At 45.3% G+C, this 25,547-nt stretch overlaps 1 protein-coding gene across 1 annotated transcript in view; it reads left to right on the top strand.

Moving 5' to 3' along the window:
- Positions 1-25,547, top strand: part of MYRFL (myelin regulatory factor like) — a 112,808-nt gene that overhangs the window by 64,625 nt on the left and 22,636 nt on the right. The window contains exons 11-13 of the mRNA XM_036251526.1: positions 1,946-2,146; positions 8,723-8,831; positions 9,876-9,985. Coding sequence (XP_036107419.1) covers positions 1,946-2,146; positions 8,723-8,831; positions 9,876-9,985 — 420 coding nt within the window. The remainder of the gene's footprint in view (positions 1-1,945; positions 2,147-8,722; positions 8,832-9,875; positions 9,986-25,547) is intronic.

The following is a 25,547-nucleotide window of genomic DNA, read 5'->3' as shown; positions in this document are numbered from 1 at the left end:
ATTTTATAATAACATTTCCTTTAGGGATGAGGACCCGTCCTTAGGGCTATATATTTAGAACATGTAAGTCTCTGGCCTGTCCCAAAATAATCTGAACATATTTTAGGGATTTGAGTTTTCATTCCATGAAAACCAAGTGAGACTATTGTAATAGTTCCAAAGAATTAAATCTACTTATATCTGCCGTGCCAGAAACAGTTACCAACATGACAATAATTATCCCAAAGCTCATTAAGAAAAAGAAACCCATTACTGTTCTATTTTGTTTCCTTGAAGTGGCTGGCTCATTGTGTTCAGAGTAGAGCAAAATACATCAACATTTTATATGGCATACCTTTGGATTCAGTCGATTGCTTGCTATAAAAGGATTTGAGTCAAAGCCAATTTGCCATTCACAGTCAGGGGGGCTCTAGGGATTTTGCAGAAAAGCTCTTTGTTCCAGTGAATTCACACAAAATAATGTTCCACGTTGTTACTTTATATCCTTTCACTGCTGTTGTCTATCACGTGTCAGTGGTGGGGTCTTCCAAGCAGTGCAGGGTTCGGACAGGTGGGAACGACACAGGAAGTTGAAGACTCCTGGCAGTTCTTTAACTGAACCCAAACTAAGAACCACGCCTTGTGGCTTAATTACTATTTTTAAGTTGGTAACACATGCATAACATTCAAATCATATTGAAAGCATATAGTAAACAGTGACTCTCCCTTCCACCCCAGTGTCCATGTCTCCCAGTCCCCATCCTGTGGAAACCGTTGTTATTGGTTTCTTGAGTGTTCTTCAGAGATAACCTGCGCATACTCAGGTGCTGAGCTTGCAGTGTCTTGTATGCACCACCAGAAAAGCAAAAACTGTAGACTGCATTTGTGCTGACTTTTTAGATAATCAGGGTCCCTACTGTTTTGTCTGCATTTCTGACAACCTCCCTCAAACACACCGACTCAGATTTAGAAGGATAGGTCATAATTTTTTAAACAGATTAATCTTGTTGTGAAGATTTTGATGGAGTCAGAGATCCCTACTTAGAGATGTTTGGAAATGCAGTAACAGTGGCTACAGAAAACTAGGGATGAAGGAAGTCAGTACAGTGGAAAATTCTTCAATAAAGAATTTTATTTAAGAGGAAAATATTCAGAACTTGGTCTACTCTAAAGTTTCAGTTGGATTTTCTTTGAAGACCGCATTCGATCAGGGTTACTTCTAGGCAATAGCACAAGGAGGCCAAATTAAAATAATTATTTACTAATCAAAGAAAGTATCATTCCAGTTCCAGAACTTACTAGCTTTGTGGCCTTGGATGGGCAATTTTTTTATTCTTTCAGAGTCTCAGTATCAATAAAGTGAGGATAATCATGCATATCTCATATAATTGGGGTATGGATTTGCACACACAAAAATGTAGCTGTTAGTATCCTTCCTTCAGTATCATCTATGTTTAGGAACAGTTGAGGTATATTAAATATATTTGTATTGTCATTTGCTAGTCAATTATGTATGAAATCATAAATATGAAAGTGTTTTAAAATGATAAAAGGGCTAAATGCAAGCTATTTTTTATCTGAGCTTTAATAAATGTATAGTGTTTTCTGATGTAATGTTCTGGTTTTAAGATTATTATTATTATTATCCCCAAGAAGACAGTGATTGTGAGTTTTCTTCTTCATCTTTCTCCCAGTACAATTGATACATCGTCCATACCAGATACATGCACCACAGACTGGATATTCCAAACCATGGCCCAGTGAGCTCCTGCTGGGGGGGCGGGGTGCAGAGCAGTTAGCCCCCTGGCTCTCCTGGGGTCACGACTGTATGGATATGTCAGAATGTCCCATCCAACATATGAGTCTCAGGTGAAATACATTGTTTTCCTTGGCTACAAGGAATAAAGCGATCATCTGTTCCTGCTACGGTGACTTTAACTGTAATGTATTTATGTATTTTTTCCAGGCCTCTAACCCTGGGCAATTTGAAAATGACAGTGATGCATTATGGCAGCGGGGACAAGTTCCAGAATCTGTTGTCTGTCATGGTCGAGTGGGAATAAACACAGATGCGCCTGACGAAGCCCTGGTTGTCTGTGGCAACATGAAGGTGATGGGGACAGTTATGCATCCCTCTGACAGCCGGGCAAAGCAGAATATCCAGGAGGTGAGCAGGGGGCCGGCCGTGGACACCTCCTCTGACCTGAGTCAGCAGCGCTGGGTGCTCTGGCCTCTGACACGCCGCACGGGGCATCTCTGTACGCCGCCTGTGGCGTGAGACTGCTCAGCGGCGCTGAGTGTGGGAGCTGTCAGGCATGCCTGCGGGACTTGCAGAGAGTTCCTCCCCAAGAGAACGGACTCGCCTGGCAGAGCAGTGGGCGATGGCAGCCTCGCACTGGCTGCACGAGCAGCAGGCCTCTGCGTTATTTTCCGCAGGCCACTGTCCTAACTTCCACGCACTGGCTGCAGATAGCCTTTCTCTTCCCTTGTCCGAATGCCCATCTCCCTGTTCACCTTCTGAGCACTCTCAGCCCAGTTCCTGCCCATCCTTCTGGGCCTCGCCAGCTGCTTCCTCCCGGGTCTGGGCAGCAGCCCTGCCGGCCACTGTCTGCCCACTCAGCCTCTTTCTCTGAGGAGCAGTCAGGGAAGCTTCTGCTCAGCTCTCACTCGGTCAACCCCATCGCCCAAGGAGCGGGGTCGACTGTGTCCCTCCGTGGAAATCAGAAGTCAGGCCTAGAAGTCAGGAGGCTGCTCCTCCACCCAGCAACGTGACCCTGGACAAACCGCTCAGCCTCTCTGCCTGACCCCACTGAGTCCTTTATATTTTTTCACCCGTTGAGATAAGTACTGAATCATTTGGGAAAGTCACAGTGGCTATGAGGACCTAGGGATTCGGATTAAGAGGCAGGTCACTCCTGGTTCCCGCTCTGCACCATTCCCTTGTCTCCCACGCCCTGCTCCGACCACCTCCCACCCCGCCCCGCCGCTTCTCCTGGAAGCATCCGGAGGCTCTGGCAGAACGGTGTTTTGAAGCCTCCTGTCCGTATTCTTTTTTAGTTAATAGGAGACTTAATCTGTAAATCATTGGCCACTCTTCCAGACTGCATTCCTTTCCCAGTGCAAATCTGCCCTGGTTTTTCTAAACCAGCCGAGGAATGTCCTCCTTTGGAGAGGATGCCAGAGACCGGCTGTAACTGTAGACTTCGTGCTGATTGTGACGCTGCAGTTTGTGTTAGAAGAGCCGTGACCTCCCCGCCGGATGGGAACTCTTAGGGCTGGAAAGTTCTCACATACATTTTCAGATCCCAGCCCTAGATACTCTGCCCTTGACTTTTAGGGAGAGAAAACTGGCTGTGTTTCAGATCACACCGAGCCAAGTTTACCCTTGAGAATGGCTGCACGAGTCCCCACCCGGTCTCATCCAGATGGAGGTGGAAGATGGCAAGTGGGGAAAGCCCTCCATGGCCCCGCTGCCGCCAGGCTATCACCAGAATTTATTTACCTACCGTCTTCAAATGGCGCTCCTTGGTTTGGAGAAAACAGATTGTCTTAAGATAGCAAACTTCCCTAGAGCTTCTCAAATCCCTTGTGGGAAGCCTTCTCCACAAAGTGAAATGTCACTCCGTCCCGCTCCAAATGTGGAATTCCTCATGGCAGCAGGAAGGACAGAGAGTCAGCCCTGATTCCGACAGCCACGGGCCAGGGAAATTGGGCCCAGAGACGCTCTGTGCTTCTGTTTATTCTTCTGTGAACAGGAAATGCTTACATTCATTTCACCCATGGGCTTTTCCTAACTATGTGAAGTAACTGTGTAGCTGTACAAAGCTAAGCAAGCAAATAGATATTATTATTGCTTGTAAAAGATGCAAATTATGTCATTCATTTATTAAATTATTTCATATTAATATATCTGTTCTTCATAGGTCTGTCTACATTTACAAAACATGTTTCAGGAAATCTTGTCTGTCCTATTGGCCCTTTATTACAGACAAGAGAGAGGATGGCAGTGTTGATGAGGGGCTGACGATGGTGTGTGGACTTCATCTTCTTTGCCTCTCCCTTAGTTTTTCCAAACGTGCTGGAAGGGATCCTTGGTTGATCTAGCCACATGTGCAGGGCTACATCCTTCCTTCTTTAAGGTTGTGCAGTAACTAGATGAGCTACTGCAAACCACAGTGGCCAAATATGCTCCCAAACACTGTGACAAGGAAAATTAATATAGGCAGCTGCCCGGCCCTGGCTCGGCATCTCCTCCCTCAAGACAACGTAGGTTGCTTGGCAGATATTAAGCACAGGAGCACTCTGCACAGAGAGTCCTGGTGGAGGAGGTCCCTGTGCTCCCCTGCAAACATATCCACAGCACAGAGCAGGTGGAGCAGATACGATTGAAACCTGTGAAGCTGAAGCCCCGAGAAAACGAGGTCAGCCTAAGAGAAGCAGCTTAACTTACCCAGACAGCAGCATTGTGCTTACTGACGTGACTACAGATTGAAGAAGGAAATGCAGCGCTTACCATGGAAACGGAACAGAATCAGGGTGGAAGGGGTATGCTGCAAACCAAAGGGGCATGAAGAACATCAATGTCGATGCAAAAAAAAAAAAAGAGGAAGTTGAAAGTTGAATGCGTCTGTCAGATTCTGCAGTGAAGGCTGCCAACAGACAGCAGAAGACCCAAGAATAAAAGCCAGGAAAAAAATCAATTAAGATGTAATGTTCAATTTTTTCTTTCTTTCTCCCAACTGCACCAGCAGTGAGCTAGTTAAAGACAAAAGTGTGAAGAGCTGGAGAAAGTCAAACATGCTGTCTCCCCTCAGGGCCACAAGCCAAACGCAGGAGTTCCTGAGCTCTGGGTGAGCCACGTCTGATGCTTGTGGTCCTGGCTGTGGGCCAGAGCCAGATGACGCATAATGAGATCTCTTTCCCTGAACTAACTGGACTCCCACGGACCGGAATGTCTTCTCTGTGGTGCAGTTCTTGAGTTAATGATATAGAAACCTTGGGCATGAGGCAGCATGACAGTGATGACCATTTGCATTCACGGTCAAAACTTTCCAAAACTGCTATGGGCAAGATCAAATCAGACACTGTAATTCGGTTTCTAGCTTCTTGCTCAACACACATGGTGAGCAAGGTGTGGCGTCAAGTGCTGTCTGTGTACGGGTCCTGGAGAAGGATTCCAACAAGGCACAGCCCTCGCCTCAGGGGTTTTCTCTAGGTCGAGAGCACACCTAGGGAACAGGCAGCGCAGGTGGTTTATATTTAGCTTTGGAAAGTCTACAAGGCAGAAATCAGAAGAGCATTTTCTTAGAGAAACATTGTTATAGGTCTTTAGATCCCCAAGCCAACCCTCAAAATTTTCTTTGGGCAAAAATCTGTCTGATATCCAATGGTAATAGTACTAGAGAACCTAATTGCTATGTATAGCAATATGTGTTGGGGAAAAAGGCATTCAAGGATCCAGCGTAGACACCAGTGGTCATTTTCCCTCTATGTAGCCTGGACACATTCTTCTCTGCCTTCCATCTGCAGTGAAGAAACTGACACTACCTCAACTTCGGTCTCCAGTGGGGGCTCATGTAAGAACCACGGGGATAGTGAAAAGTAGGCAAAGCAAGCATGGGACTCCCATGGGTGCAGGGAGTGGGCAACTGGGTGGGGTCTGGCTAGCACAAGACCTGTCCCAGCTGCCTCCTGATTGACACCGTCTTCTATTCTGTTAGCGGATTGTTCCGCGATCTCACCCCCTCCATTCTTCCGTTCCTTCTCTTCTGCAGCAAGTTCTGGGAGCTTGTTCAGCAGACTCTTTGCTAGGCACTGTGCTCTTCCTGAAACGGACACGACGTTGGCCTTTCCCTAAGGAGCAGAACTTTTAATTTAAAATTCTAACTCCAGATAAGAAGAACCACTCATTGAATCTCCAGTGCCTGCAATAGAATCTGGCACCAAGCAACTACTCATTAAATATTTGTCAAATGAATGGAGGAGCTCACAGTGACAGGTGTATGAGATTGTGACTGTTCCTTCCCAGCATGGCCTGCGAGGCCGTCCCTGCCTTGACCTTATCTTTCTAGTCTAGTGGTGTCAAACTCTGTCTCTGTTGTGCAGACATCACTCAGGGGGGTTGCTGCCTTGGGACTTGGCTCACGGTGTTCTTTCTGCCCAGCATCCCTGCCTTCGTCTTGCCCATTCCGGCTCCTCTCCCTCCATCTACATCTTTCCATAACTAACTCCTATCTTAAAGTTATTAATTTATTTAACAAATATTAATTGAGCACCTACTACCTGGGAGGAATTTACTAGAAACTGGTGATTTGGTGGTGCACAGAAAACCATGGCCCCATATGTCGTGGCCTCCAGGGGTATAGCCGATAGGGAAGACAGATCTTGAGGGTGACGCGCCAGCTGTCTGGTGATAACGTGATTAGTGTGGCGGAGGACAAGGACCGGTGCCATGAGCACATAAGCAGAGGGACCCTTTCTAGTCTTACAGGTCAAGAACTGCTTCTCTGGTGAAGGGATGTTTACATTGGGGAAGAAGGGGTGTGGGAAGGAATTGCTCCTGAGGCAGGGAAAGTGCTATGAACTAAGGTCGTGAAGTGAAAGGAGCAGAACACGTTTGGGGACGGAAATAAGCCAAGATCTCGGCTGGGCTTCACCCTCCCCAGGAAGCCCTCCTCACGCTCCCATGGGAACACCTTAGCTCTAGTTTGGAGAGGCCATGGTTCTCCATCCCTAATTCCATCATCAGCCTGCATGTCGCATTGTAATATAATTCATATGTGATGGATCTGCCTTCCTGTGTAGACCACAAACTTTTCAAAGGCAATCACTTAAAAGAATTTATTTTCAATTACAGTTCACATTCAATTATTTTGAATTATTATTTTGAATTAGTTTCAGGTGAAAAAGCAATCAGTGTTGAAGTCCCAGCACTTAGTGTTGTGAGTGGTATGTGGAAGATGATAGGTAAATGTTAGTTGAATAAAACAATGAATCAGCCCTGGCCAGTTTGGCTCAGCGGTTAGAGCCTTGGCCTGCGGTCCCGAGAGATCCGGGTTCGGTTCCCGCTAAGGGCACGTACCTCGGTTGCAGTTTGTCTCCGGTCCTGGTTGGGTCGTGCGGGCGGCAGCCACTCGATGTGTCCCTTTTACGTCGATGTTTCTCTCTCTCTCTCTCTCTCCCACTCTACCTGAACAAAATATGGAAAAGTGTTCTTGGGTGAGGATAAAAATAAATAAATAAATGAATGCATTGGACCAAGCTTTTGATAAGAAGAACAGTTATTAAAACAACAATGAGCTTAAAATTATACTCCCCGACAAGTACCTGCAGTAAATCTTGTCCATCTAGCCAGTTCAGTGCCAAGACACAACCTTTCACAATCAGCCACACTGGGGAAGGCAAGAGCCTTCAATGATACTGGAGGTGTTTTCCTGCTCACCTGCCCGAGTGGGTTGAGAGGAGTTGAGGGTCATGATGAGTTTCCTTAAAACAGTAGGAGCAACAGCAAAGCATTTTTGGTTGCTCCAACACATGAATGAATGTCCGGGCAGTGTAATTTTAATTGTCAAGAGACCACTGGTTTCATAACCCAGTTATGTTCTAAAAGAAAATTTAGGGAACCCATATAGGGATGCCAACTTTTTACCTGTTGAACAAGTTCGTTTAAAAATAAAACAATTGTGTTATAGCATCAATTCATTAAAAGAAAAAAACTCAAAGGGAAATGCTTTGAATCGAATGCATTTAGCTTTAGGAAAAATTCTATTGTCTTTATTGGTATCATTTTGCTGGAACCCAGTGAAAATCTTTTGAGGAATTTGCAGTGACAGTGGGGGGTCCTTGAACAGCCTGCAGAGCAGTGAGCTCAGGAAACACCGTCACTGACAGGATGGTCTCGGGGAGAAGCCATCCCCACGAGGGCCATGTCTGGGTCTTGAGGGTCCAGCAGGAGGGCAACCTGGATGTGCCATCTGCCACTAGAAGAAAATTTCTCCAGCAAGGTGGTAAAAAAATACTAATGAGCCCTGGCCTGTTTGGCTCAGTGGTTAGAGCGTCAGCCCGTGGACCAGAGAGTCCCGGGTTTGATTCCCACTAAGGGCATGTACCTCGATTGCGATTTGTCCCCGGCCCCAGTTGGTGGTGTGTGGGTGGCAACCAGTCAATGTGTCTCTCTCACATCAATGTTTCTCTCTGTCTCTTCCTCCCTCTCTCCTTCCCACTCTATCTGAAAATAAATGGAAAAATGTCCTTGGGTGAGGATAAAAAACCCCCACAAATGATAGAAGATATATCCGTACCTCAAAGTTTGTTACTTGAACTAAACACTGCATTTTCAACACTGTATTTGTTTGGTGTTTATACTACGTGTTTCTTTGGAAATGACACTTCTCAATCCCTCAGCAATTGTTTCTCTCCAAAGTGAGCAGCCTCGTCACTCAGGAGGAGGGTTCGCCTCTCAGAGAAGGGAAGGAAGACAGGAGCAGTGAATGAGGGAGCTTTTGTCCTGAAACTTAAACGTAAAAATGGGCTCAGTTTAGAAATCAGTGGATAGAAGTCACTAACATGAAAGCTGAAACTTTGGGTTCTCTCCAGGGAAAAATATAATTTTCTCTTAAAATAGTTTGAGCAACAGGAAACGACAACCCTCTTTTCCACATGCCTAATATCTCTGGGTCACTCTGGGCACTGACTTGAATAGCAAATATCTAAGTGGGTGAAATCTGCTCTTTAATCCCATTAGGTTGACTCAAATGAACAGCTGAGAAGAATAGCCCAGATGAGGATTGTTGAATATGACTACAAACCTGAGTTCGCATCTGTGATGGGAATAAACACAGCTCATCAAACAGGTACACACGAGTCCCCCTTTTAATTTCCTAGTGTCACCTATTAACATTTTAGTTCCAAATTCTTTACCTAGAGGTTGTGTGCTATGGCATTTGACAACATCCTGTTGGTCTAACTCATGCTCTGCAAAACTCTAGAACAGGAAAGCTTAAAGAAATTCCTGCCATCTTTATTCAACAGCCCACCTCTTTCCTGCACCCCAAGGTACTGGGGGAGTATTTTTTTTCTTTATTGATTTTTTTTTTTTTTAGAGAGAGAGGAAGGGAGAGGGAGAGCGAGATAGAAACATTGAGAGAGAACATCGATTGGCCGCCTCCTGCATGCCCCCCACTGGGGATCAGGCCCACAACTTGGGCATGTACCCTGACCGGGAATCGAACTGGCGACTTCTTGGTGCATGGGTTGATGCTCAACCACTGAGCCACACCAGCCGGGCTGGTGGAATATTTTTAATATATTTCTTCTTTTCACTGGAGTCCTCTTGCTCATGGGATGAAGGTTGAGGGGTGGTCCTGGGATGGAGAGAGAAAATGCAGGGCAGGCCGCTCTAGGTCAGAGAAGGGCCCACGGGGTGTTTATACTCTAATCTGAGAATCCTCAAAAAGAACTGATGAGGAGGCAAAGCCCTTCTGCAGGAAAAGGAAAAAGAGAGAAAAAATACACACACACACACACACACACACACACGCGCACACACACACACACACACACACACAAAAGCTAATGCCCCACCCTTGCTTCTACATGAAGGAATTTTAACGTATTTACTCACCCCTTCCAACATTTGGTTCAGAGTCTCAAGGAAAAGTAAAGAAAACCACACTCCCACTTTAATCTTATGGTGGTTCACGGCTCAAAATTCCTTTTTTGCTTCAGATGCATGTAGATCAAAGCAAAAGCTAAGCGGGGATATGCGTCTGTTTGCATAGACTTCCCTGTGGCCTTTGGCTGTGGGTGTTCCCTGTTCCTTTCTGATGTAGGCCTGGGTGGATTTTCTCCAGAAAAGCTTTTTCCTGACTCAACTTGTTGGAGTGTTTTGTGCGTAGGAATGATTGCCCAGGAGGTTCAAGAGATCTTGCCCAGAGCAGTGAGAGAGGTTGGTGATGTCACCTGTGAAAACGGAGAGACGATGGAGAACTTCCTCATGGTTGATAAGGTAACCACTGAATAGATACCTGCCTCTAGAGTCAGAACCCCACAGGGAACCCCCTTCTGTGACATCACAGTGCACTGAAACATCCAGCCAGGTAACAGGACAGTAAGAAGAATTCTTCACCCAGGGGGAAGTAAGCTGGTGTCAATCATCCACACTGGTCATAGGCACCAAAAATAAGTCCCAACCCTGACCGGGGTGCTCAGTGGTTACAGCATCAGCCCTCAGACCAAAGAGTCTCAGGTTCGATTCTGGTCAAGGGCACATACCTCGGTTGTGGTTCAGTCCCCAGCCCTGATCGAGGTCGTGTGGGAAGCGGCCAATTGATGTGTCTCTCTCGCATCAATGTCTCTCTCACTCTCTCTCCCTCACACTATCTATAGATAAATGGAAAAATATTCTCAGATATTTTTAAAATAGATAGAAAGATGATAGATAGATAGATAGATAGATAGATAGATAGATAGATAGATAGATACATTTTGAAAAAGGAAGTTCTATAGGGAAGAATAAAAACGAATATGCAGCAGTAAGCATTAGCGTTCAGCGGGTCTGACTGTGGGAGGAAACCGGCCCTGGGAAAGTCCACTTGGCAGGAGCACATTTCAAACAAGGACCGAACATCATGAGGAATAGTGACAACATTTCGATTAGACTTTGTTTTGAAGAATGGAACTAAAACTCATAAAAGCAACATCTCACATACTATCATTTAAGTTATCATTAGAGCAATGTGCTCCTCCTTAGAGTGATGGAAGATTGGTGTTGATTTTTTTTTTTTTTTTTGAGCACAGTTTTTCAACCAAATTTTATGTTTGACTTTCACAGCACAGTCATAAAGTGGGTCATTTTTACAAAGATGTTCATGAGCCTCATTTTCCCCGAAGGCAGAGAGAGAACATCGACTGGCCGCCTCCTGCATGTCCCCCACTGGGGGTCGGGCCCACAACCTGGGCATGTGCCCTGACCAGGAATCAAACCAGCGACCTCTTGGTACATGGGTCAATGCTCAACCACTGAGCCACACTGGAGGGCTGTTCATTCTTTGATATTCAAATCATTCTCCTTTGAAGGAATGTGACCATACTTGTTAAAGGGTCTAAGGCTGCCTTTCCCCTGGCTGATGCCTGGTGTGGCTTAGTAGTCTCTGAGATCACGTCTGTTAATTCTGTGCAATCCCGCATCTTTAGCGAGCTTTGCCAATTCACGGTGCTGCCGGTTTGCTTTACGTTGCATCATTATATTTGATGCTGGGAGGGAAGACTGATTGACATCAGGACTTTATGTCATTGGGAGAGATGTTTGAACAAGAGGAATTTGTCAGTTCAGTTTCAAAGTACATAAGACTCAGTGGGGGATCGTATTAAAATGCGAATTCTGCTTCAGCAAGAATGGGGTGAGACCGGAGGTCCTGCTCTTCCAACCGGCCTCCAGGTGATGCCAATTTTACTAGCCCTCTGGTCAGCAAGCCACACTTAGGGTAGCAAGGTAGAAGGTGCATTTTCATGTCAGGCCCTTCTATAGTCCTCTGTCTCCGAGTTCTTGGACAGAAAATACTGAGGGAATGAAATCTGGGTGGCCTGCTGAGAAGGCCGAGTGGCAGAAGTCGGATTACTTCCTCCTGCTTCCCAGAATCGTATTTTCGATAAAAAAATTTTTTTGGTCTCTCTCTCTCTTAAACCTGGGCTATCACTTCACTTGAGAGGTACATCATGAGAAATTCATTCATGTAAAGTACTGAACTTTTAAAATAATTTACTTAAATATTTTATATAAACTAGATTCAGAGGTATTCATAAAATAAAGTCACTCTCACTCTCTACATTTTCATAACCTTCCTGGGGTGAGAGAACAGAGCGTGGACATCGGTGTCAGTCTCAGGGTACAGCCTTGGGGGGTGTCACTGGGCTGCCAAGGTGGGGCTCTTAGGGTTACTCGGCTGGTAGCAGCTGGATCAGCCTGGCTGTGGCCCTCCCCTGGAACGCTCAGGAAAGATTTCTGTGTTTTCAGTGTAGGTTATGCCTTCCCAGGGCCTATGACTCTCACTGTTCAGCACACTAACTAGTTTTCCCCTGGCCCAGTCTCTTCCCCTTCCGAGTTGAGTTGAATGGGGACAGTTGGGACTGTTCGTAACAGGAGTTCCAAGGGCCACTGTCCCCTTGCCCCAGGAGAGGCTGTCACCCGAGTGCATTCTGGGAAGGCAGGTGCAGAGCCCTGGGAAAGCAGGGGGTGGCATTCTTGCTCCAGACAGCCAGGTTCATTTGTCACCTGAGGAGCAAACCACGCCAAGGCAGCATTTGGTGTATAAATAAGTGAAACCAACGGGAGTCCAGAGTGGAAAAGTTGCGATTCTCTTGGTAACAGGACCTTATGGTGATATACAGTGATACCTCAGTTCTCGAACATAATTCGTTCCAGGAGGACGGTCGAGAACCGAATTGTTCGAGAACCGAAGCAATGAAACCAATAGGAAAGTGTGACTCCACAAAGCGTGACTCTCTCTCTGCACTCACACTGATGACGCAAGCAAGGCGCGCTGGGCCGAATGAACGCCATTCGGCTCATCTCAGAAGTTCGAGTTCCAAATATTTGTTCGGATTCCGAGACAAAAGTTTCTCGAATCTCCATTTGGTTGAAAACCGAGGCGTTCGAGAACCGAGGTATCACTGTAATTTCACAGTCGAAGGCCACACTCATTTCCAGAATCCGTACACCAACAGCAGGTGAACATCGCCACACTCCGAAGCCCAGCTTCCTTCTTAGGCTGTCTTCTCAGGATAGCCTTGAATTGCTGGCTTAATCCTGAACATTGTAGAAACTGCCTCCTCCACACTCTAAGTACTTCTGGCTCGGTTGGTTGGAGCGTCATCCTGTACACCAGTCAGGGCACATACCTCGGTTGTGGGTTTGATACCTGGTCTGGGTGCATGCAGGAGGCAACCGATCAATGTTTCTCTCTCACATCATAGTTTCTCTGCCCACCCTTCTCTAGAAATCAATGAAAGCATATCTTTAGGTGAGTACTAAATAAAAAAAAGAAGAAGAATGTAGAGAATGTAGCTCTGGTTGTGCCATGCTCTTTGTTAACTATAAAATAAGCAAGATGTACAGAGAGCCTCTTGCCTTCCTGGCCTCCCACCCACTCATGTGGGCAGTGTGGTGTCTTTGATGGCCACATCCGGGGATGCTGGTGCTTAGGAATTCTACTAGGACTTATTGTAGTAACTGGTGGAGATCAGATAAGATAGTCTCTCCACTTTTCACTCCATTTCCCTTAAATAAAATGTCCTTTTTTTATGAAGAAGTTTTCATTGAAGCTAAAATGCACACTAGAAATGCACATGAAAGTGTTGAACTCTGGTGCTCAATGATTGCTGTATCGTTTCCACATGTGCTTTGCAACTGTATGCCAAACTAGGACAAAGAATGGCCGTATCTCTACCGACTGTCCATGCAACCAACCAGAGTTGGAGATCAGTCTTGTCAGTCAATGTTGGGTAAACAGCTTTCTTTCTCTTCGTAGCAGGAGAGATGGCCTTGCAAGATAAACTTCTCTTATCTGGAGTAGTTTGCTTGTTCTAAGCTCCTCAGGGTCGAGCAGTGAGAACTCAGTGGTGGAAGATGGAGTGGAAGGGCTCAGGGCTGATACTGGGGGAAGGGGCCGCAGGGAGGTGGATGCTATAGTCTAACCCTGCATAAGACCACTGGGGGCTTTCTGGCCTGTTCACCTCTCACTCTACTGGACTTTATTTATTTGTTTCTGTGATTATTTCTTAAGCATTATCATTAGGTGTACTTTGTATAAGAAAAATGTACACAATAAATGTAAGAACTTCCTTAAATTCATAACCAAGTCTACATAAAGATGAGGTTCATCTTATAAATAATTATTCATTGAATATTCTTTTTTTTTTATTTTTTAGGATTTCATGTAACAAATCACCCTACTATAACTTAGTATGTAGCTACTTTTTACTCATTGATTCTATTTTTCTTCAACCGTAACGTTGCAGGAATTGTCATTTGAGTCCTGCAGAGATAAATAACACTTGGTTCCTGTCTTTACCTTACAGATAAGACAGGTACACAAGAAATAAGCTCTAGGCTACACCGTGAGCGGTACTGTGGGCGCATAAATGAGGTGTCACATCAGTTCAGAGGAAGGAGAGAGGATGTCTGGACACTAGGAGTTCACGAATGGAAAGGAAGTGGGGGAAAAGAGACAAATGACAGAGACCTGGGGGGCCTTGGGACTGAGAGTATGACCGAGGGAGGGCGGGGATCTCGGGTGGCCTCTTCAGCCTTCCTTTTTCTCACGCACAGTATTAGATGCCAAGTCCTGTTGTTCTTACTTTGGCAATATTTCTTGTGTATTATCTCCTCTCTTTATTCCCTTTATTCTTTCCCTTCTGTCCCTATTACAAGGACCTAACTGACCTGCTAGCCACAGAATTACTTTCCTTTAAAACCAAACAAAACAAATCTCTGATCTTGCAGTCTCCCCTTCCCACTCTGGCTCTGCGCTGGCGAGACTGTGCAGGCCTCCACAATCTGGATGGAGTCTTGTCTTTTTAACTCATTTCCTGTCACTCATACACCTACCCCTCGACCCCCAAACACCTTTCGAGTAAGCTGAGACCCTTCAGAATACGATGTATGGCCTGGCTGGTGTGGCTCAGTGGTTGAGTGTTGACCCATGCACCAAGAGGTCGCCAGTTCGATTCCCAGTCAGGACACATGCCCAGGTTGTGGGCCCGATCCCCAGTGTGGGGCATGCGGGAGGCGGCCAGTCGATGTTCTCTCTCATCGATGTTTCTCTCTCTTTCTTCCTCTCCCTTCTTCTCTCTCTAAATATCAATAAAGAAAAAAATAAAAAGAATACAAAGTATTTGTGATGTATTTGAAAACACAGGCCTGGCTTGTTTGCTAGCCCCTCCCCCTCAGCCTTTTTTTGTTTCTCACACTTGCCAGTTTGTTTCTGCCTCAGGGCTATTCTGGTCGTTGTTCTCTGTCCTAAGGACTCATCAGCTGTATTTCAGCACCAAGACCTCCCCTGCCCACCTTATCTGAACAGTCTGCAGGTCACTTGGTTTCCCTTTGTAAGGCTCAGGGCCACTGTGAGGGTGTATAGTGTCCTTTCGGTAATTAGAAAAAGATGCTCCCCCTGGCTAGTGCACCCCCCGGGCGGCGCCTCTGTGCCAGGGACACACTGCTAACTTGTTCACCGCAGCCTGGAAACTTTTGTTCCTAACTGAAATTATCTTCTTTATTTGCCTACTTGTTCTTTGCCAATATCCCCAGTTAGTTGTGTGAGAGCAAAAATCTATGCTTTTCAAAACTGTGTCTTTGGTACTTGATGTGCAGCTTTACCTCCAGGGTTTAGAATTGTAGAAATTCAATGAATATCGGTCGAATGAATTCATGAATTTTGTGGTGCCTGGACCGATCCTGTCTCTGCACTGTCTCAGTTTCTGAATGGACATCTTCTGGAGTGTTTATCACGCTGCCTTGTCATTCTCTTTGCGTTTTGTCTCCTCCAGTAGACTGGGCTTCTGGAGGTCAGGGAATGTGCCTTGTCAATCCCGTGTTCAGTGCAGAACCTGACACATCATGGGTTTTCAGTAAGAATGCGTTTGCATCAATGCCTGAGTTTTTGAATGTCAGTGAAAGGAACAGAAGTGGTCCTATTGACATAAAGAAGTGAAGGAGAAGTGGCTTTCTAGGAAAAATGATGAGTTCATGTTCGAGTTTGAGATGTCAGCTCAGGGCCGGGGACAAACTGCAACCAAGGTACGTGCCCTTAGTGGGAACTGAACCCAGGTCTCTCTGGACCGCAGGCCGACGCTCTAACTGCTAAGCCAAGCTCAGGAGTCAGATGAAAATGTCCAGAGTGATGACCAGGAGTGAAACTTGAAAGAGCAGGTGGCGATGAGGGGACGCTGCCAACGTGGGTAAAGGCATTAGTTAAGAAGAGAAAGGTGGGTGCAATGCTATAATGCACCCCATCTTCTCAATTTAGGCCATCTCAATCAATAAACCTTTCTTTGCTCCAAACTCTGACCTGTTGAATATTGGCCTTTCTTTTGAAGCATCAGGCACACGAAGCATGTACCTGTAACAAATAACTAGCCATGGCCAGGAGAAAGTGTCCATGGTAGAGCTGCCCGGGCTGGGGACCCACCCTGGTCCATGAGTCCTGAGCAGCTGCCAGGACCTTGAGGACAGGGGGCGGGGGTTGTTGATCAGCACTGCTCACCCTTGGCACGTGTCGCATTTGGAGTAAGGATTTTGGACTTCGGTCAGCTGTCTGTGGGTTCCTGAACCCTAGGTGAAGCAACTCCCCGGCTACTTTCCCATGGAAAGGACCTCAGTGTTGTCTTCAAGACCTGAAGAAATGATTCATTACCCATACCTCATCTCTGACCACTCAGCTCCTACCATGACCCTGAACCTCTAACACACGTATCTTGTGAATTCGCCCTGTATAACCTGTAACCCACCCGCCATCAGGGAGTTCGAGCTTTGGAGCATTAGCTTCCCGTTCTCCTGGATGGTGCCACCCTAATGAAATGCCTGATATTTCTCCACTAGGGCGTGGGGAAGAAGGGAAAGGCCATGGATGCAGGTCATTGGAAGGAAGCCTGGGGCAAGTCTGGCAGCAGACATTCCCCACCCCACCCACAGTATTTTAAAAACTTGCAAATTTGTTGCCTACTTTAAAAAATTAGATTCTCTCCAGGCTGGTGTGGCTCAGTGGTTGAGAGTCAACCCACGCACCAAGAGGTCTCCAGTTCGATTCCCGGTCAGGGCACATGCCCAGGTTGTGGGCCTGATCCCCAGGGTGGGGCATGCAGGAGGCGGCCAGTCGACGTTCTCTCTCATCGATGTTTCCCTCTGTCTCTTCATCTCCCTTCCTCTCTCTAAAAATCAATAAAGAAAAATTATTTAAAAAAAAAATTAGATCCTCACACAGATTTCAGATTTCTGATTGCCTAGAACTATCAGACCTGATGACGTGGTGCTGAGGGGCGGCTTCCGCAGAGGGGCTTCGTGTGCCCTCATCCGGGCTTCCTGACGCCTGCCTGCCCCGCAGGGTCTCTGCGTTCACAGAATGGGGAGCAAAGAGGACGAACAGCCCAGATCTCGTGCAGGGAGGCCGTGGAGGAAAGAGAGGGCCTGCAAAGTTGAGAGGACGGGGCCAAAGCACAGGATGTGGGCCAGCACAGTGCCAAAGGTCAAGTGAGCAGAGAGATCGACAAGGAAGCAGGAGATGGAAAGTGAATAGTAACAAAAAATTATTTATTTTGACGACTGAAAAATTACCGAAAGTCTATGGCATATAGTGGTTAAGAGCATGGATTTCAGCATCTGATAAAACTTTGTCCAAAACTTGGCTCATCCCTGGCCGGTTTGGCTCAGCTGTTGGAGCGTGGGCCCTTGGACCAGAGAGGCCAGGGTTCGGTTCCTGCTAAGGGCACGTACCTTGGTTGCGGTTCATCCCCGCCCCGGTTGGGGTCCTGTGGGTTGCAACCAGTCGATGTGTCTCTCTCACATCGATATTTCTCTCTCTTCCTCCCTCTTTCCCTCCCGCTCTATCTCAGGATAAATGCAAAAAACAAACAAACAAACAAACTTGGCTCAGCCAGTTTTAAGGACTATAAGGTCACTTTTATAGCTATACAAAATTATTTTATTCTTTTCTTTTTTATTTTTTTTTTATCCTCACCTGAGAACATTTTTTCCATTTTTTTGTTCAGATAGAGTGGGAGGGAGAGAGAGAAAGAGAGAGAAAGAGAAACATCGATGTGAAAGGGACACATCAAGTGGCTGCCATCCGCACGACCAACCAGGGCCGGGGACAAACTGCAACTGAGGTATGTGCCCTTAGTGGGAACCGAACCCGGGTCTCTCTGGACCGCAGGCCGACGCTCTAACTGCTAAGCCAAACTGGCCAGGGCTATTTTATTTTTCACATTGCAGCAGTAAAAATAACTACCTTGTAGGGAGTTTAAATCACTTTGTTCCTCACTGAAGCAGTTGTCTTTATAAATGATATTTGCTAATGCAGGTTTTCTTAGGACAACAACTTTTAGGCCTACGCCATGGCAGAACCTAATGAATGTTAACTGTTCGATATCTCCCCATGCCACCACCTCAGAGCTCTCTGAAATGATTTATGTTTTTTTATAGAGTGATGCATTTTTCATGTTTAAATAGAGAAACACTGAGTTATAAAAATTGTATTCACTTTATGTTCAATAGCAAACCCTGGGGCTTTTAAATATCCTACTCAGCACCTGGTCTACAAGTCCATTCTTCTCTCATCCAGGGAGCAGGGAGAACTCACTCCTTGGTTGTGATGGCAAGTTGGCATGGGGGCCAGCGTTCCCTGGGGCACTCCTTTGAGTGATTTGACTCCGAGCGAAATGAGTTCTTTAGAGTTCCTGTTATTATAACCAACCCTGGATATTTTAACAACAGATCACCTGTTTTTAAATCATCTTCTTCTCTCCTCGGAACTTCTTAACTGGAAATGGAGAAAATTCTCTTGTTTTCTGGTAAAAATTTTAGAGAGAAATAGGCCATTTATTGTTTTCTCAGAAAATTTCTTTTCATAGTTATGTCTTATTAAAAAAAAAGGTATCGCTCATTTTTAAAATGCATTTAAAGAAGACCAATGAATGGATGGGTAGATGGAGAAAAGTGATTAAAAAAATATCAGTTTACTAACTGGGGAGTTTAGGTGGTAGGTATATGAGTATTCACAATTTTTTTAAACTTGACTGTATTTGCTTGCAAATTTTTGTAATAAAATGTTGGGGAAAGAAATTGTTTCACCTAAAACTGCAATTTAAATATCATGTCAGCAGGTGGTGGCAATACTTTGCCAATCAGATAAGCCTGTGGTCTAGGACCTGGAATTTCACACTTTATTTATCAAAGGGGAACTTAGTTTAGCTGAATTTCTGCCAAACTTTTCAAAGAGAATATTTTTGAGTAATTCATTTTTTAAAGAAGTAGCGTTTTTAAGTATAATTTAGTTCCTTTCTGATCAAGGCAACTTCTCTTGATCTGTGAAGTCTGACACCTGGGTCAGTGTGCCTTTCTCGCAGCAGGCGGTCGGAGCTTGCCTGGACTCAGCCGCAAGCCCGGGGCTACTGAGCTGTCTCCGCGGCTCAGTGCGTTCCTGCAGCTTCCAGCTACTTCCACTTACACCCAGCGGAGAGCTAAAGAGTAAAGAAACTTTCTGCAAGGGTGGACTCTCTCGAGATGGAAAACCCCCTGCCACCCCCCATCCCCCCAAGGATTTGTCTTTATTGTTGAAACTTTGGAGTGGATGTGGTGCAGTCCTCATTTTACAGCCCTTCCACCTGACTGCATCCCCCTCTGTGTCCTCCTCTCCCCTCCCACCCAGCCCTCCACGGCAATGGCAGCCTCTCTAATGTGTTTCATCGACATCCTTGGATCTTGGGGCTTTCTGGAAGATTATTAGTGCTGATTCTTTAATGTGTTTTAAATTTCTTTGAATTGTGAACAGCTGCTCATAGTCGGATGCATGGAATTCCTTGGCTTGTGACTTTGCCTTCTTCTCAAAGGTGGATCCCCCAACTCAGTTGGCCACAAATTATGCAGCGATGAATGTTCTCACACAGGCCCTCTTGTGACTCTGAGGGAGGTTTTCCCTGGGACTGATACCAGGAGTCGGGTAGAGGATACACACAAGCTTCACTTTTTGAAATACTGCCAGATGTTCGGTCCGTTCTAACTCACAACAGCAATGAGGCTTCCTGTTTCTCTATATACTCAGCACCTGACATTACCAGACTTTCTAAATTTTACAATCTGATTGGGGTGATGTGATATCTTACTGTTTTAATTTGCCTTTCTCTGACTAGTAGTCAAGCTGTGCATTTCATTCTTATGTTAGCTATTTAGAGTTCTCCTTCTGTGAACTGTGGGCTAGTTTTACATGGGTTACCTGTCTTTCTCAGGACGAGACCATAAGTTCCCCCTGAGGCTACTTTCTTTCCCAGTGCCCTCAAAAATAAAACCAACAGACCAAAGCTACAGCAATGGCTTGAGATAGTGACCATTATTTTCTATTTCAATGCTTTGTTGGCTTCCTGCCTAGTGTTAGTTACAACTTAAAACAGGATTCTTTGCTTGCGGTTTACTTGTTGTTGGCCGGTTTGCCCCATGAGAAAATATGCTCTGTGAGGGCAGAGACCCTCTTTGCCTTATCTAATTGTTTTATACGTGCACCTAGGAAAGTGGTCCATACATCCCAGGTGCCTGATAAAAAACTGTTGATTCTGGTCATTCATTGAATATTAAGCTACCAGTGCCAGGTACTTAGCTGGCCCTGGGGAGTCCCGAGACACAAGACTGTCCTCAGATGGAGCTCACGCCTCACCCAGGGAAGACAAGAAGTCAAAGAATTGCAACAAACTGTGGCATGTGCTAGTTCAACTGGAACTTGGTCGAAGCCCTTCCACGAAAATTCCACTTAAACAGCGATAACTGAAATTAAGCGGTGATTCTAAAGCACACAAAAGGCAACAGTGAACATGATTTTGAACAGTTTTATAAAGCTGTGCTCTTCCCATATAAAGCAGAGGTGAAAACACAAATCCAGGGAAATGGACCAAGAGGTGTCCTCTTTGCAAGGGAAATGTGCAGGGGAGGCAAACCCCTCCTCCTGGGACCTGTTACACATTCCGCTGGAGGGCTGAGCTTCAAACCATATCAGCAGCCTGCTTTTCTGGTTTGGGGATTCTGTTTTTTTTCAATCCATGCCAGGGCCTGGAGAACTACCCACAAAATAAACTCTTGGATGAAGATCTAAAGTCAAGTTTATCCAAAGCCCAAACAACTGCCAGACCCACCCATTGGCTGAAGGCAGCTTGTCTCCCTGTGGCAATCATTTTCATGATGCTCAATTACAGGCTGTTTGATTCCCATGATCTGACTATAAAATGTCAGTCCATGCAACATCAAATGTCATAAGGAGAGACTGTCAAGTCTATGACTCTCACTGGGAAAGAAATATATAAAAGCCTATTCCAACTTCTCTGGGTGTTCTTTGCCACCTTGCTTAGTCACCCGTACTCAGCGTTGTTGACAGAGGACAAGTTGTAGTTCCTGAAGACAGGAGAGCTCAGCTCTGCTGCCTAGCTGCTCCCCAATGTCAGGGGCTCATTTATTGTCAGACCGCAAGGGACCCAGGAGCTTGCAGCTGTGCTCCGCAGAGTCCCAGCGTTTCCTAGGGTGTGAGGGAGACTGAGAGGACATTCATCTCTTTCCTGAGCCAGTCTCCTCCCAAGGGGGAAAGGACCTAACCAGAGTGGAAACCAGTTTGCTGAGTACAATTGAGCCACTATCCCATTGCACTGAGAATGTTCAACTCTGGTGCTTCTTTGTTTAATTCCCCGGGATTTCCATGGGCATTTCCTGACTGAGGGATTTGGACCTTCGTCTTTTTGTTTTCCTGGGAGAAACCTCAGACAATGCTATGACCTCTCAATGCCTCACAGCATGAACTGCCATTGTACGAATATATTCATTCGTTTAGCCATCAAATATATACCGACTTACTGCTCTGTGCTGGAGAATCAGCTGTGAACACCACCTGGGGCCCAGCTGCTAGGTGTTTGTAATACAGGTAAATATGACACTAAGTGTAAGGAAGGCAGGAGGACAGGTGGTTCAGGTAAAGGGAGAAGCCAGTGCTAGTTCCAGAGACTAGAGAGAGGGTATGTCCAGTGAAGGGCAAAGGGTTGGGTACGATTCAAGTACAGAGTGTGAAGGGGGCTATGGTGAAAGACGGAGCTTAAATAAGGGACCTACTCTAAGCCAGATGACAGCTCTGACTTCACAACTGCCTCCCTGCTGTTTACATGTGCACATGTCCTTGCCAAACTGCCCTACAGGTCCTTTCAGAAACTATGCTCAGGCTGCCTGCGTGCACCCTCACCCCAGAGCCAGCCTGAGACCGTGCATAGGAGATCCTCGTGGAATTCGAAGCATTGCCACCTACCCCCCAAAGTCTCATGCGCAATTTTGGTGGCAAGCCGGTGTAATCATTTTTGTATTGCAGCTGTGAAGTTACATTTCTGCACAGGTAGTGGGTCCCATTTAAAATGGCCAGTGATGCCCTGGCCAGTGTGGCTCAGGGGTTAAGCATTGTCCTGTGCACCAAAAGGTTGCTGGTTTGATTCCCGGTCAGGGCATCTATGACTTGTGTTCTCTCTCCCTCTCCCTTTTTCTCTAAAAAATCAGTTTAAAAATCTTTTTAAAAAAATGGCCCATGATGAGACAGAGTTGAGTCATTAAATTAGGTTCGATTATAAAATAGTTTTAACCAACAATGGGCATCAGCTGGGGAAGATTTTGAACATGTCTCCACCTTGTGCCCATCTCCCCAGCGGATGCAGACGAGCCTCTGCGTGGCACCCGGCTGTGTGTATTCAGGAAAAGTCCCTCAGGCATGTAAGTGCACACTTGTGGTTAAAATGAAAGAACATTCACTTGCCTAGAAAAGGACATTTTCAGAAAATCCTAGGTTAATTTTTGAACATATTTATACAGGGGTGGGCAAAAGTAGCCTTACAGTTTTAATACAAATAAATAATATAATGTTAATAAATAATAATACAATAAACTCGCATACTCACAACTGTAAACCTACTTTTGCCAACCCTGTCCTGGCTTTCCTGTGGTGACAGAGGACAGAAGTCAGAGCATTTTATTTGTTTTTTATTCTCATCTGAGGACATTTTTGCATCTATTTTCAGACAGAGTGGGAGCGAGAGGAGGGGGAAGAGAGAGAAACATTGACACATGACTGGGTTGCCACCCAACCGGGTAGGGGACAAACCTTAAGCGAGGTAGAGGTACGTGCCCTTGGCGGGAACCGAACCCGGGTCTCTCCAATCCACAGGCCGATGCTCTAACCACTGAGCAAAATCTGCCAGGGCGAAGTCACAGCATTTTAGTAAGGGCCAGTTCCCAGAACATGTCCTAGAAATTTAGTTTCTGATCATTTTCCACTGGATCCATGATGTTAGGGCCTTCATCCTAATCCAGGAGGTCTGAGTAAATTCCCTCTCCACCTGTTTTCTCTGGGCTAGGAGAGCGCACGAACTCGTTTCTGGCCTGTCGGACCTTCCTGATGGACGTGCGGCCGGCAAACTTGAGTCGGAGAAATCCGAGCTGGCCTTTTATCATTATTGACAAGTAACTGGACGAGGCAGCCGCGGCTCCTGTCCCCGAGGCAGCACTGGAAGTCCTGCTAGGGGGAGGTTGCAGAGAGAAGGTGCTGTGGTTTCGGGGGACTGAGCACCCTTTCTCCGTGGTCTGCTTTGGTTGGAGCTAAATCACAGATTAGTGTATCAAGGAAACTTTATTTTTTAAAGAAGCCAGTTGCCAAGAAAAATTAATATATATATATTTTGGCATGGCAGTGCCAGTGAGGACGCAGGGAAGTGGGCAGATTCAGGAGATTTAGGCGGTTGAGCTGCCGGGCTGCCTGCGGGGAGCCAGGAGGGGAGGAACCAGAGGCCACCTCTGGGAGCCTGGTTCGGACGCTGGGTGGACAGCAGCTGGCCGCCTGATCCACTAAATCATACTTATAATTACAGCATAAAGCTTTCTGCAATGCAAACATGGTAAATAGTCAAATGACATTTACTATGATTTAGAACCATAGACTGTTATTCTCATCTTCATGATTTCTGCCTTCTATTTATTAAAGCAAATTTAGAAGAGAACATCTGTACCAGAATTAGAACTTTTAGAAGAGCTTTTGTTAGGAGATTTTTTTTTTTTTTGGTCTGTTTGTGTTTTGTGATTTATTGTTTTAAAGATTTTAAATGAAAAGTTCCAAGTATATACAAAATAGAGAGAACAGTGATGAAACTTATGTATATACTTCACTCATTTCACAGTTATCAATTCATGTCCAATCTTATTCTATTCAAATAAAGTATCATCCCTTACAACTGAGTTGAGACATAATCGACATATAACACTGTTTAAGGTATACGACATAATTACTTGATACTCATATATATTGCAAAATGGTTACTACAGTAAAGTTACGTCTCACATAATTACCTTTGGTGTGTGTGTGTGTGGTGAGAACATTGAAGATATACTCTATTGGGTAGGAAAATTTTCTCTTCTATCCTTATAGATTCTTTTGTCTGGTTTAAGAATTAAATTGACCTGGAACAGATACCAGGAGGAAAACCAAGTTTTATTTTGTACATATGAAGGCTGCCTAAGAGTGTGAGGCCCAGAGGCAGTCAGGTCGTTGAGGCTTCAGTGCCATCCAGCACTAAGGAGAAGGGGGAGGAGCCTGAGACTTCAAAGGGAGGAAGGCAATTTACACGAAGAGAGAAAAAAAAAAAAAAAGTTGGATAAACAAAGTGTTTGCTCTGCCCAGAGGAGACAATGAGGCCCAGAGAGGGCTTTGAACAAGCAGGCTTTGCTGAGTTCACTACGCCTGCCCCCAGTCGACCACACCTGGGTGGAATTCTTCATAGTAATCTATGTTGATGGCTGTCTTCCTGAAACAGCCCCTCTATCTAAATTATTTTAGGCAGGGAAGGGGGAGGTATAAAGCTCTTCCTGAGTCTGTTGTTTCTTAAAAAAACGATCAGCCTAAAATAATCCTCATGCCATTGAGACATATTTTGGGGTAGCAACATCCTGCTCCCTGACAACTCTCTTAGCAGTTATCAAGTATATGATGCAGTATTGTTAACTGTAGTCACCATGTTGTACATTAGATCCCCAGAACGTATTCATTTCAAAGTGGGTGCATATATATTTACAACTATAGCATGCTCTTGATGAATGGACCCTTTTATCATTAAATAATGACCTTCTTTGTCTCTTGTTAGTTTTCACTTAAATTCCGTTTTATCTGATATAAATATAGCCACCCCTGCTCCCTTTTGGCTTCCATTAGACTCTTTCCCATCCTTTCCCTTTGAGCCTGTGTATGTCCTTAAAGCTGACAAGTCTCTTGAGGCATCATAGAGTTCGGTCCTGTTTTTTTTTTTAAATCCATTCAGACACTCTGCCTTTTGATTAGAGAATTTAATCCATTTTTGTTTAAGGCAATTATTAATAGGTAAGGACTTACTAACGCCATCGTATTGTTTTCTGGTTGTTTTGTCCCCTTGTTCTTTGCTTCCTCTTTTGCTGTCTTCCTTTGTGCATTGATGATTTTCTGTAGTGGATATTTTGATCGCTTCTCTTTACCTTTTTTATAACTACTGTACATTTTTGCTTTGTGGTTACCATCAGGCTTACATGAATTACCTAACAGATATAACACCCTGTTTTTGGCAGATAGCAACTTAACTTCGATCACGTACACAGACTCTACCCATTCACTCCCTGTCCACATTTTATGTTTTTGATGTTATACGTTACCTCTTTTAATGTGTTTACCATTAGCAAATTATTGTGGCTGTAGTTATTTTTAATACTTTTGTCCTTTAACCTTTACACTAGAGTTAAGTGATTTATATGCCATCATACTACAGTAGTAGAG

Source organism: Molossus molossus, unplaced genomic scaffold (assembly GCF_014108415.1).
Source record: "Molossus molossus isolate mMolMol1 unplaced genomic scaffold, mMolMol1.p scaffold_m16_p_10, whole genome shotgun sequence".
NCBI lineage: Eukaryota > Metazoa > Chordata > Mammalia > Chiroptera > Molossidae > Molossus > Molossus molossus.
The sequence above is the reverse complement of the archived record's forward strand: the minus strand, read 5'-3'. Positions and strand labels throughout refer to the sequence as shown.